Genomic DNA, 13816 nt, shown 5'->3' on the forward strand with positions numbered 1-13816 from the left:
ATAGTGGTAGAAATTAGATAGTACAAAGGTGCCAGCACCACTCAAAGTACCAGGCCGACATTCCAGCATGTGTTTCAGTAGTGGCAGCTAAGGCATGCTGGCAGGCTGCAATTACATTTCAATGATGCTACCGGGGATGGTATATTAATGTTGAATTGTTTTATGAATGTTAAAATGCTAGCAAACCAGCTGGATTTCCCATCACTTTGGAAAATCCATATTCGATTGATAGAGAGAATAAGACGATAGTACAAGATACATTTAAAGACTGGACACTCGAGGGATAGCTGAGCAAATTCCAAGTCTGACATGCGGATATCTTCAAATTTGAATATTTACATTTCCTCAGACATCGTCATAGAATCCTGTATTTAAGAATTTGACTGGGGAAACTGCCCAAGCCACCTTTAAATCATAGTAGAATAATGACACTGCTGGTAGTGCCCATATTGTATCAGATAACTTGAGGGGCTGGAACATCTTCAATATGCTAGAGCAAGACCCCCGTGACTGAGACCAATATTCAGAAATTACATAATCAGAACAAGACCTGAGGGACTTTGTTTATGGAACTCCACTGAGATGAATTCTGGCAGTGCCTCAGTTATTATTTAGAGTTTGATCAATCAGGAGTAGATTTTTAAATCTAACAGAATGAAATAAGAATATTGGACTTTGTCAGAGAAGCATAGAAGATTATTTCTACAAGTGAAAACTATTTATTTTCAAGGCTATTTCTGGTTTGCTATCTGTAACGATTGGCCAGTATCATGTCTAATAACTCTAGGATGTGGCTACTTATTGGTGAATATATATATATGTGTATAGATATATATCTTTGGATTGGTTAATATTGTGCTGTTTTTATGATTTCTTATTTTGTGTGTTAATGTATAAGCCTCTATGAATTGGGTGTGCCTTTATTGAGTTTAGCTCTGAAATAAAAGCTTAAATGATGGATTTCAAAGATGCTTCAGAGAGGAGCCATTCTTTGGAAGACACAATAGGACAGAATGTACCAAGGAATCCAGTCATATTTCCTGCTAGAACACATTTCTCCCTTTAACCATTATTAATTTGAAAGTATGTGCTGTCTCTCACAGGTATGTTGAATTATTATGGCAGCATACATACACAGTTTTGTTTTCAAATATATACTCAATGCTAGCTTTGCGATTTCTCCCACACATAAGAGGAAACCTTCTACCAAGGGCAGCATTTGATGAGATTTTAATTTTGCCAACAAGTTCTATAATTCTATTTTATTGACATGGACTTCATTGTGGACAGTTTTTATATCCAACATCAAGATTAGACAACTTACAATTCTGATGGCTTTTCGTCATGTTTTCAGAATCCAAAGCATGGTAGAATTCATATGCAGAACGGCCGAGCAGCTCTTCTGGGTGATATCCAAGCAATTCAGTAATTCTTCAATAAAAAAATAAAAAAATCAGTAGACATTTAAATGATAGAAATGTAGATGTTTTAAAATAACGTGAAGGTGCTCATAGTAATATCTCATTTTTGTTGTTCCTGCTCGAAAAAGAATAGAATGTGTCCTTGCGCACTATTTTGTAGCATTAAAAGGCAATCACTCTGTAATACGGTCTGATAGACAAAGGCCATTAATTTTGTAATTTTCTTCCCATTTCAAGCAGTTTTTTTAAAGTTAACTTGTAGAGTCTCAGAGCATATGCTTTTGCAATCTGGAGGAAGCAATACATATTTTTAAAGTTGCCAGATATTTTAATGTAATATTTCCACAGTTAAGGCCAACCTGTGGGATGCAATTGATTCTCTCTGGCCGAGTTATGGAAATGTCATATCTGGCATACCGTCTGCTGCGAACCCGGGCAGTAAACAACAGACGGTTATATAGCATCCATCTTTAGTATCTGGAGCTTGGGATCAGTTTCAATGGTTCAGCTGTTAACATTTTTGGATAATCTAGTATTATGATCAGTGGGAGCAGTCATTATAATCACATTACAATGTAATTATTTCCCCTTACAAAGTAAGTCTTTCAAACGTCCTAACGCTTCCAAATGACTGATATTGGGCAAACGTTGGTTGTTTGTTATTGTTAACGTTTGCTATTGTTGCCATATGTTGTTCCATGTGAAATTTTACAACTTTTAGAAATTACCTAGATCCACTAGAAATGTAAATGTTTGGCTTTTGCACAGACACGGAAAAAGGCTTTGCCAGGGACTACCTGGCCATAGACGGCAACCGCTGGAAAAAAGTGTGAGCACCAGGGCATATGTTGTTAGTGCTTGGCAAATGTCTATCTAATACCTTAACATACGATAAACCTGTTTGCTCTGCCAATGCTTCTTTTTAACTGCATTTCCGTGCAAGCAAACAACACTGAAAACTTTCATCTGCTGTCCAAGCTTTTCTCACACCGCTTGAACCAAAATCCATTGCCTTGCCCTCTGCTATTTGCTATTAGCTTTGCTCATTACTTTTCTTCTAAAATCACAGTCCACCGGATCCACCATATCTCTCCTATCCCTTCTACTCTTGACTACTTCTTCCCTGCCTCTCCTACTTATTTAGTAACCATTCCTTGCAGTACCAGCCCATCTTTCACGCCTATCGATCAGTTTGCTCCTCAAACATTCAATGACTTAGTCCAAATCACCTGCCCTCATCTCTCTGAGCTCTTTAACCTCTCTTTTGCTGGACTCTTCCATGGACTCTTCCATGCCTCCAGGAAATCCGCAACTGTCCTAACTATTTTGTAGAAACCCTCTGAAGCCCCAAACGGTCTGGCAAACTATTGCCTTTTTTCCTCCCTACCTCATTATTCAAAGGTCATTAAACTAGTGGTCTTCAACTGGATCACTAAGTAGCGTGATGATAATAGCCTCAATCTTGCTTCTGTAGTAAACACTCCACCGTGACTTAACTGATGCATCTCTCCAACTGGCTGATGCTCATCACTCCAAACTCTCATCTAAACTATCCTTTTGGACCGGTCACTTTCAACACTGTTGACCACTCCTCTCACATCCTCACTCTCCAGGACTTAGCGATTTGCAAATCTGCTCTAGCCTGGATTGTTTTCGACCTGGATAGTCGCTCCTTTAAAATCTTGCGTGACTCACAAACCTCTGACACCAATCCTCTCCCTGTCAATGTCCCCCAAGGATCAGTCCTTGGAACTGTGCACTTCACCCTCTATACCTCTGCATTGGGTAGACTTATCTTGTCCATTGTTTTTCACTACCAATATCACCACTTTGCTGACAACGCTCACCTTTCTCCTTCCCCTCCTTCACTCCAGTCAACTCTGAACACATTACCAACTGTTTCATAGCAATCCATCATCGAATGGCTTTCTGCTGCCTCATACTGAAATCTTAAAAAACAGAAGTCATCTTTCTCAAGGCTTCCGCAGCCAATACTCCCCTCCTGTCTTCTATCTCCTTCTGGCCTGACCTTTTTGCTCCCTCGCCCAAGGATGGCAACCTTGGGGTCCCCTTTCATAGTGACCTACGACTGCCGACTGCAACAAATTATCAAGGCCACTGCCTGTACTGCTCGAATTAACCTTTGCATCATCCGTGAAATGTCTCAATTTCTTTCTCATCTCTCTACAAAACTGTACTCTGCACCCATGTGCTCATCAAACATGACTACTGCTTATGAATATTAATTGGCCACTCTACTCATTACTCCCACTAGAAAAAGAGCTCAACTTCTTTACATGTACACTCTACAACCTATGCAGATTCTCCCCTCTTCTACCTACCAATGGCATGCTGGTTGGCTCACCTTGCACCACTCCCTTTTCAAGTTACTTCTCCTAGTCTGCAAAGTTAGACATGCTTCTTAGTATCTGGCTGATTGTATCTCTGTCTACTCACCATTTATTTGCCTTTTCTCCTCCTCTGCACTTAAACTCACTGTTGTATGGCACCCCATGCCTGCTCTTGCTTAAGATCTACTCACTGCTTACCCTGTGCCATTAAACTGTGCTGCCCATCACAATCAAAGTCAGCCTGGCTGCGGGTCTCTTCAAAGCATGGCTTAAACCTCACTTACTAGCCAATGAGAGAGCTCCCCCACACTCGCTCCACCATCCTCTCTGCATGACCCCATCCAGAGCCGTGCAATAATGTAATTTTGTATATTTGTACAATACTCCTCTTTAGTTTGAAAAACTTGCTACCATATGTGTATTTGACCTTTATAAGTCACCTGTTTCTTTTTGATGTTTTGTTTTGTCCCTAGTCTATGTTCTACGTTATTCCCACCCTCCTAAACTGGCCCACCACTTTTTCTCACCTTTGTGCTATTGTACAGACACCCTTCCAGGATAACCCTCTGCCATCTGTGAATGTGTTTCTGTAAGTCATTTATGGTCAGAAATGACATCTCTGTTCTTCAAATAAATGCAAATACAAAACAATGCCTATAAATGAAGTGGCTGAAGGAAAATGTGTTAAGACATTTTTATTTCACCGGGAGCTGATTTAGAGTGCTGATTAAGCCATGAATCCCCAGAAGACTGCTTAAAGGTAACACTGGCAGGCCCTCTACAGAACGAAGCTTGATATTACTGCATGAGATCACTCGCTCAAAGAGATCCAATGTGAACAAGCGCATCATCCTAAGATTTCATAAAGTGCGCTCATCTCACTCTACTCATTCTTCTATGTATGTGGCCAACAGATACATTCATATTACAAAGTCAAATCTTAAGCACACAAAGAGTACATTCAGACAGGGGATATAGCTTGAAATCCCCAGTACCCATAGCACAATCAATCTAACCAAACAGAAATCAGGCCCCTTTGCCGACATGTGTCATGAAAGTAAATAGCACAGGCAGGGCAATAACATCAACAGAGGCATTCTTTATGTGGCTCATCCATGTATATTTGACTAATTCCACAATTCTGGTTTTACCAGGTTCTCCGCTCTAATGTCTTCCTTGATAAATTTATAAACTTTGATGTATTAAAACGCGTCGAGGAAAAGCAAGTCAGTCAGTCAGTAACATTCTGCTAATTCAGAGACCAATCTGCATGTTGGCTCCCATCGTTGTCTAATCTTATGGCCTCTCGGTTGTAAAATGCCAGCCTCCCCAAATGTGCGACCCAGGTGGGTGGGTAGTCTGGGTAGCATCTGCCCCATTGATGCCATTGTGAGTATGCATTCATCCAGTAAAAATTCCAACTTTCATCGCCCAGCGTGGGTGCACTGGAAGCATATTCCCTCATCTTGGACGCCGACTGAGCAGTATAGAAAGCCGAGGACAGACTTCTCCAGTAACTTATCAAGGGGACTAACCGTAACTGTCTTGTAGAATCCTGGGTTTTCATGGGTCGAGACGAAACAGTAATATGGCTATTGAAGGACAGCAACAGTGGAGAAGGGGTGGGTGTCTGGCATGCTATGTGTGTTCATTGGCAGGCCATCTGCTCCAGCAACAATTTACTGAAACTTTTAAAACCATCCGATTTGCAACTGGCATTTTAATCTTTGCAACATCTTATTGTTTTTATTATGAATGATTTGCTCTTCTCCACTGTGACAAATACCCTGACCTTGTAAGTAAGGAGAGTGAGCCCCTCTCAAGGGGAGGGGGGTTACCAGGAAGAACTCTACAGACAATCCTACCTCTGATGGAGATGGTGACTGCAGAAAGAGCCCCAGTTCTTATCCGCCCTCCTGTGCCAATATGTATGTTTGCAGACCACGGTGTGCTCCAGCCCTACCTACACTACCAGATGCTTGGCGGTTTATTAATTATTTACTCTTCTACTCATGATATAATCAACCTGAAGGAACAACCACGAGAGGAGAATGAAGCAAGAAGAGAAACTTACACATGCATCCTCTCGAGTTTCACTAACCGTGGGGAGACCTTGTGATGAGAGAGCGAGAGTAATCAGATGAAGCCATGACATTAAGTGGCCATGATGGGAACCGCGTGGCATCGGCATGGCGCACCAGCACACATGTACAAGGCTCTGAAGAGTCCCTTGTGCACACGGGGCCTAACAGAGAGTCACCGCCAGCCCTCCCTCCCTCCCTCCAAATATTCAGATATTAGTAGACCCCCTCGGATATGGATACAGAAAAATGGTGCGATGAAGTCCCCTTCTGGGACCTTCGGCTAGTGGCCACGTGCCAAGAGACTCACGGAGCTGTGTACCCAGACAAGCAAGCAATGCAAAAATACATTTCCCACAATGCACCACAGAAACAAAAGCCAAACCCGGACCATATCCAGGCAGCAATATTAGGGGCTAGGGAGAGAGTAAACCTGGAAAAACACCCAGTACTTTCATTTAAGGCAGGGAAGACACTAGAAAACCTGTCACAAGACCGACATATCTAATTCAAGTAGGCAGACCACCCTCAGAGGGACTGTGTCTCCCACAATGCTCTTCTCTCCCAACTAGAAAACCCAGAACGCATAAGGGCCATTAAATAACCCCTTCAAGGACAGGGAAACCATGGGAGAATCCTAAATACACCTACATACCCCCTAACCCACTTGCCTTCCCAAAAGCAGCACAGCATGATGCCCTCATCATAAGCAGCCTGTTCAGCTTCTCTCTGCACACAGAGTTTCAAAATGGCCCTTATAGAGTCCGGCCATCCCTTTAAACCTCAATCTGAGTTTCAGGAAGACAGCGAGCTCAGCCAATCCCAACCCTAACATCCTTTAGGCTCACATCTGCAGACTAACAGCCTTAATTCCAATCCGGGGGCACATGTTGCTATATAAGGTAAGCAACCTAGTTCAGTGTGATGGCTGACAGGAGCAGGTGGCTCTTGTTTGGAGAAGGTTGGAGGGGGGAGATTGTTGCATAGGAAAGGTATCTAAGAGACTTTAGAGATTAGAGGCAGGAGTGTGCTAGAGAGAGAAGCTAGAGAAGTGGCAGCAGGGAAGAGGAAGTGGTGATCTCTACAGAAGATAAGAAAGTGGTGAGATCTGAAAGTGAGAGAAAGGCAGGAATGTGGGACGAAGTAAAACCAAGAGGGGGTTGGAAGTCAGTAGGAGAAACAGAGGACAGGAGGGTTGAGGCAAAACCACGAGTGGAGTTAAAGGTGAAAGCAGCAACAATGCAAAAGGAGGAAGTAATACCTGGAGTGGCGTGGAAGGTGACTAGAAAAGGCCAGTGTGGAAGTAAGGAGACATGTATAAATCAGCAGGAAAAGGAGGTAGGTGAAACTGAGGAGACTTAGGAGGATGCATCTTTGGATGAGCTGAGTGAAGAAGATTGTCCAGGGGATGACGAGTATTTGAAGAGAAAGAAGAAAGCTATAGAGAAAAGATTGTGAATTTATTAAGATATTGAAAAGAGAGGCCAAGAGTCAGAAGCAGGCTAGTCATCTAGAAGTAGGAGGTTCCAGAGGGCCAGGTCATGCCCTGGGCATGTCTAATAGGGGGGAGGAGGTTCGAGCGGGGGGACAGGGAGCATAGTGTAGTTCAGAGAGGGGGTGGAAAGAACAAAGTCAGGAAGGAAGGTTAGTACGGATTGGTATTGTCTCTCTTTCCTTGCTGATTCCAACATGATCTCTAAGCAACCCCCAAAGGTCCTGCGGAAAATCAAGGATTGGTTTTGTCTTGAGGTAAAGGACCTTGGAAAGCCTGCAACTGGGCTCTGAGGAGCAGAAGGAGGGTTTTCAACAATTGGACGGGGGAGTTAGGTAACTCCTCTGAGATTTTGGAACAGTAGCTGAGGCTTGAAAGCTTGACCTCCCATCCTGAAACTGGAGGAAGGAGGAAATGTAATATTTTTATTTTGCTGGGAAAGATCCCATTTATATTTAAGTTGGCCCACCCCTGTACGCAGTACTTAATACAATTGTTTGCATATGAGCATCTAGTCTTGACGTATTTCGTGGTTCCAAATGTCCAGTTTGTGACAATGGACATAAAAACTAACCTTCCACAGAACAGAAAACAGGAAGAGTGGCTTTTTTTGTGAGGTCTGAGGAGGAGGACGACCAAGAGACCAGCAGGAGGAAGGCGGGAGCAGCGGCTTGTGGAAGAGATTCATGGATCAGGTGCGGTATTGGCTTAGGAGTGAAAGTAGTTCTCCGGTGTGAGTCTGTGTTTATATGGCAAGTGTGTAGTGAGATTAGTGTAAGGAGTGTCTGTGTAGGGAGAAGAAGTGCAGAGCAGGGGAGTAGTGGTACACAGGTGGGGAGTAGCAGTATTGAGGAGGGGAATGGTAGTGCGGAGAAGGAGAGTAGTAGAGTGGAGGACTAGCGCAGAGGAAGAGCATAGTCGAATGGAGGAAGGGCGTAGTAGTGTGGCAGACGTGTGGTAGTGTGCAGGAGGGGAGTGGTAAAGTGTAGGAAGGAGTAGTCATGTGGAAAGGGTAGAGTTGTAACATGAAAGGGTGGAGGAAAGATCAGGAGGAGCGAGACATCAAAGGGACAGAAAAGAGGTGGGAGGAGTGAGACAGAGTAGACAGACGGAGAGAGTGGAGAAGGGAGAGGCAGTAGAGGGCAGACTAGGAGTTGCAGGAATGACACAGTGTTCTTGCAAGGCACCATCCTACATGCCGGTAGATCACTAACAACTGGATAGGGTAGGGACTGTTAGGATCCCCATGAGGGAGTTTAGACAGGCAGCCTTTAGAGCACCACCTCTAGCATAAGGCAATGTTTTAGACAGTAGGGGTCAATCTTCAGTAGCACTAACGTGGAGTCCAAGGGAGCCTGGGCTACAGAGGAGGTTTGTTACAAGACTAGAGAGAGGAGGTGGTCTGAGGCCCCTCAAACGTCAATAAAAACCCTTGAAGTGTCTCTGCGACTCGGTGTGATTAATGGGCCATCTGTGACATCTGACACTCTCGGTGACAGCTGAAATCAGAACATAAGAAACCTGCATTGAGAGATTAATTTAACAAGGAGCCAATGCTCTAACCTTATGAAATACACAGTAAAAATAATTATGATCTGGGATTAAAAATCTTAAAATGGCTTCTCATAAGGCGTCTTAATCGTTAGTGTGGCCCTGCTAATTGCTCTGATAATACTTTCAAAGAACTGTTCCATACTAATCTGCTTCATTAAGTGACTCCCTAAAGAGCAGCACTTCAACACCTAACAACAACTGGAAACACGCAACATTGGAACAGATGAGATCAGTTCCAAAGTAATAGTTGAAACAAACAAAGGTGTCCTAATACCGCCCCAATGCACAGCCGCTTGTTATTAAAAGGTAGTTTGGTGAAACCTGTTAACACTGCCCACCTCTCTCCTGCCTTGATCTCGTCCTCAGCATTTTTCCCCCATCTCTTCTTAGCCACTGAGATCACTTTAATACTGAATTAAATAGACAAAAAGAAGCAATCCGGCCCATCAAAGACTAGAAAGACCAAAAGGACTGCTCAGGCAAATGTAGCGATGTGCAAAGTGAAAGCTTAGTGAGCGCGGAGAGCAAAATTCAAATGCACCAAAGAGACTTAGCGAATAGCTGAGTGGCCGGAGGCTTCAGAGCAGGAACCATGCTGGAACATTCACAAATGGCCGGACAGAACTTTACATTCATCTATTGTTCTGGATTTTAGTTCCACGTCCCAATAAAACAAATCAAAAGGGGAAAATGGCATGAAGGTTTAGAATGCATCTTAACCTCTGGCATTGGCCTGGAGAACCCTGCAGACCATCCTTCTTTGCCTTCAAATCCATAACAGAAGGGGAAAGATCCTATTTAAAGCAGGCTTTGTCCAAACCCAAAGAGGCAGTCCAGCCCGTACTGATCCGTCACATCCATGCTGCACAAGACCACAAGCAACCCCAGACTTCATTCAGCCTACGAATGTGGCCTTTCCTATTTTCTAATGGCTTGGTAGGCTGAAGAACAATGGCCTGGAGTGTCGACCAGAGCAGTGTCCCAGGTTACAATTAATTCTAAGGCTAAGCCATCACTTCTTTTGTTTTGCTATAGGCACCCGAGTTGATCGGGTATTCCGAGACGTGGGTCCTGTGCCTGCTGGGCCTAGAGACCCTAAAATGCACATCACTGAAGACCCCCAATGTGGCCGAAACATATCTGGGGTTGTTTGTGGCCTCATTCAGATGTGATGTGAACAAGCACTTCAGGCTAGAATAAAAACCTTAATTCTGCAGGTTTGAATTCCAAAAGGGACGACGCATCTGAGGTCGATATCTGGGGTGCAATTAAGTTGGGTATTGTAATAACATCTAATATGGCATTGCTTAGAAGAAGGAGAAGTCTGTCATAAAGTGCTATATATAAACGTGATATACTATTATCACAGAGCGCAGGCACTCTGCTCTGTCTTACCCAAGATATGCTAACGGAGGCAGGGGAAGTGGAAAGGAGAATAGAGGAAAGGAACGTGAGATAATAAGGAAAGCCTGGGGTACTTAATATTTTCAGTCTGTTTATGAATGTAAAGATCTGGTTCCCCCTTCACTATTTTTTCCAAAGGAATGGCAAAATGGAAGTTATATGTCTTGCTATGTACTCTTTCACAACACTTTGCTGGAGAGCTACAGTGGCCACTCTTCAAGTGGAGAAGCTCAATGTGACAATGGACAGCTAGAGTTCCAATTGCCTCCTTTTGAGCTTCGATTGCCTGAACTTCTTTGGATATATAGATGTATGGACTGTGGGAGGGCTAGGGGAAAAAATCAGGCTCCTGCAGATTGTGACATTCAAAGATGTCCCCTTCAACGCTGCTTCACTGCAATGTAAATACCTCCCATATGGCTCTAATTCCAGGATCATCTCGATATTAGTCACAGATTTTCACAGCAATGTGTTTTTTCTAATGGTGTCTGGCAGATTTCCCTTGCTCCACCCTCTCCAGGATTCTATGCCCCCGTGCCTAAACCAGGTCCTGCCCAACTTCTTGGTTGAGCCAGGTTATTGTTTTGCTCCACAGCACCCCCCCCTATGCTTCTCTCATGGATGCTTTAGGAATGTACATGATGAAGAGATTGCTGCCATGCTTCACTGCATCCCAAGTTCTCCTTTTCCTAAGTGATGGCATCAATTCCTTTGATGTCAGGGTTATCCTTTCTGGGAGTACTTCCTCTGACTATTAGTCCCTTTCTCTGTTGTCCATTTTGACAAGGAGTGCTCGTCCAACCAGAGCCGACTGTGTTCCAGCGATAAGCCTTACATGTTCCATTTTATTTCTCCATTTGACTAGCAGTATTACACAATGCTAGTTTGTGGGTGCTTGTACATTCTCTATGAGTGAAAATTGCACTAGACAGGCTTTCTGCGTGGCGTGCAACTGGTGCCCAGGGCTCTACTGAGGTCTTCTGGGGGCTGATATTTCGGTTTTGCAGCAGGTATTATGCTAGCCGATATTGGCATTGCCAAGTGTTCCACCAATGGATTTGATGTGAACTGACTTATCACACACTTCACAGTGAGAGAGCAGAGCTTGCTGCTGGGAACCACAGACGTGTCCTCCAGATAACTCCTTGCAGAACCACGTGATTTGCCCTTTTAGAACTGAGATAGTCTATGTGGCAGCAAGTGTGCTTGTTTTGCGCGCCCTTGCTTCTCTCTCTGCTTGCTTATGGCACTGCTTGCCTTCGGAGGTCCCTTCAGCCATCACCTCACTCCCATTGCTTGCACTCACAGATGTATTCAGAAGAGTCCTTGCTCTTTCTTTGCTTTATTACAGAAATTTCCATGAAACCCAAATCACAGTAAACAGCGAATAGAACAATACAAAAAAACCTTTAGAAGAATACACAGCAAATAACATTTGTTAACTGCACTGCACATTTAATGTGCACTGCAGTTAACATATGTCCAAATACCTGGGCCAGGGAAAACTGTTTTTATCCCTCCTCTAACACTTACAACAAAATATTTTAGGATATTGAAAAATATATAATATGCCAGAATTTGACAACAATAATGATACCCTTCAACAGCACTTCCTAATGGGAAAAATTGCACTAAGAGATTAAGCAAGAGCTACAGTCAAACCTTTAGAAGAACAAGTTACTTTCTTACCTGGTAATGTTTTTTCGGTGGGATGTTCCTCCGACGTATTCCACATCTATGACAGTAATAACCACAGCTGTGCTGCGTTTATTACTGTCATAGATGTGGAATACGTCGGAGGACACAATCCCCTTGAAATCAATATTTGGAGAAACCTCACCACCTCCGCAGTCTACGTTATTCTGGATTCCTTCAAAATAGGCCAAAGTCATTTTTGACAAGCCGAGTAAGGGGCAACGGGACCTATAGGGCCTGATTCACAGAGTATTTTCCTATGGGATTGTGCCATTATAAAAGGTTTCTGTGAATCAGGCCCATAGTGTGTTATTGTTTTGGCAGTATCTTTACAGAAAGGGCAGGATTCTGTACTCCCTTTAGCCCATTCGGTTGCAACAGCAAGAGGTGAAATGTCTAAACAGACCTTTATTACAAGGTTTCTCTGCCGTGAATCACTTATCCAAGATAGATATTGCTAAAAAACCCAGTGATCTTTTATATGCAAATATAGTCTAGTTTTTCAACCGATTTCCCGGGAATAAACAAGATGCACACTGGGCCAATCATTAAATGACACTGTAATGTGATATTTTGAGGATGCATCACTCCAATAGTGGCCAATGCCTAATTCAAGTAATACAAACTTCACCAATTTCCACCATTTCCAGTTGCTCCATGAAAGGTCATTAGCATTTGACCATCAAACGGTTTTATGAAGTCACGTTTCTGGTACTGTATTTAAAAGGAGCCAAAAGGGGGTTTCAAATAGATCTCGTGGGCAATAATATGCATTCCCACTTCAAAATATATAGGAACTGAAGGAGCACTAGAATGAGTCTGAAGCAACTACTTTAAGAACATCCTTTCGGCCAGACAGAATGTCAATGTCGAAACATGTCCCGATAGTTCTGAGTCAAAAATAGCCAGACCACAGGCGGCGGATTTGTGAACCTTCAACACAGGTTGGATTGTATTAAAGACTTTGCAAGGGGGCTTAGAACATCAGCATTGTTCATCCCTTCCTCGAAGTGACTGTGATGCGAAACTGACATCACAATGCCAGTGCAGGAGGGGCTGGGCCAGGCTCAGCTGTGAAGGCATCTCTCGGCAGCTACGTCACAATGGTCCTGCTTTTGATTGGCAGAAAGGCTGGGCCAATCAGAGAGCAAGGCCAGCCACACCTCCAGGTGCCCTCGCGGACGCGCGCATAGCAGGGCTGTTCCACGTCACTGCTCGTGACCAACAGCTAGCACACAGCTCGAGCGGGGCTTCACTCGCGCACTGAGCCGCCCCAAAGTCACTAAAAGGCACAGAAAAGTGTTGCAGGGCCCGCTACGTACCAACCCTCCAGGGTACACCGCACCCGCTTGCCTGATGGGAGCAATGAAGATTCTCACTCGCTGCCCGCTGCCGCGTCGGAGTGGGAAAGCAGGAGCAACAGCTGTAAAAACGGAAAGCCGGGAAGAGCAAGGAACATCCTCGTCGCCATTGTAAAGAAACGCGGTCATGCAGGATAAGTGGAAACACAAGTTTATTCCAGACCGACGCGACAGCAGGCACTGCTTATGGTGGCAGGCTCTAACTGTCGGTCCACTGCAGAACCACAAGCAAAGGTAATCATTCTAAAGAAGAATCAAGTGAAGTCACAATACTGTTTGTGTCACACATCCAAATAATACAAGTGCAAATGGCGATGAAATGCTTATAACGTGTTTACATATCTATATAGTAACTAAGGTTGCTGCATACATTAAAACATATTATTTCAAGTGACCAAAACCCAACAGATTGCGCTACCCGCAAGTTTACAGGTTAGTGAGGTGGTCACCCTGGACC

General features: G+C 43.8%; 1 protein-coding gene across 1 annotated transcript in view; it reads right to left on the minus strand.

Moving 5' to 3' along the window:
- Positions 1–13816, minus strand: part of EPAS1 (endothelial PAS domain protein 1) — a 434103-nt gene that overhangs the window by 96343 nt on the left and 323944 nt on the right. The window contains exon 7 of the mRNA XM_069608443.1: positions 1325–1431. Within this exon, the coding sequence (XP_069464544.1) occupies positions 1325–1431 (107 nt within the window). The remainder of the gene's footprint in view (positions 1–1324; positions 1432–13816) is intronic.

This window comes from Ambystoma mexicanum, chromosome 4q, assembly GCF_040938575.1.
Source record: "Ambystoma mexicanum isolate Mex_15411 chromosome 4q, UKY_AmexF1_1, whole genome shotgun sequence".
Classification (NCBI taxonomy): Eukaryota; Metazoa; Chordata; class Amphibia; order Caudata; family Ambystomatidae; genus Ambystoma; species Ambystoma mexicanum.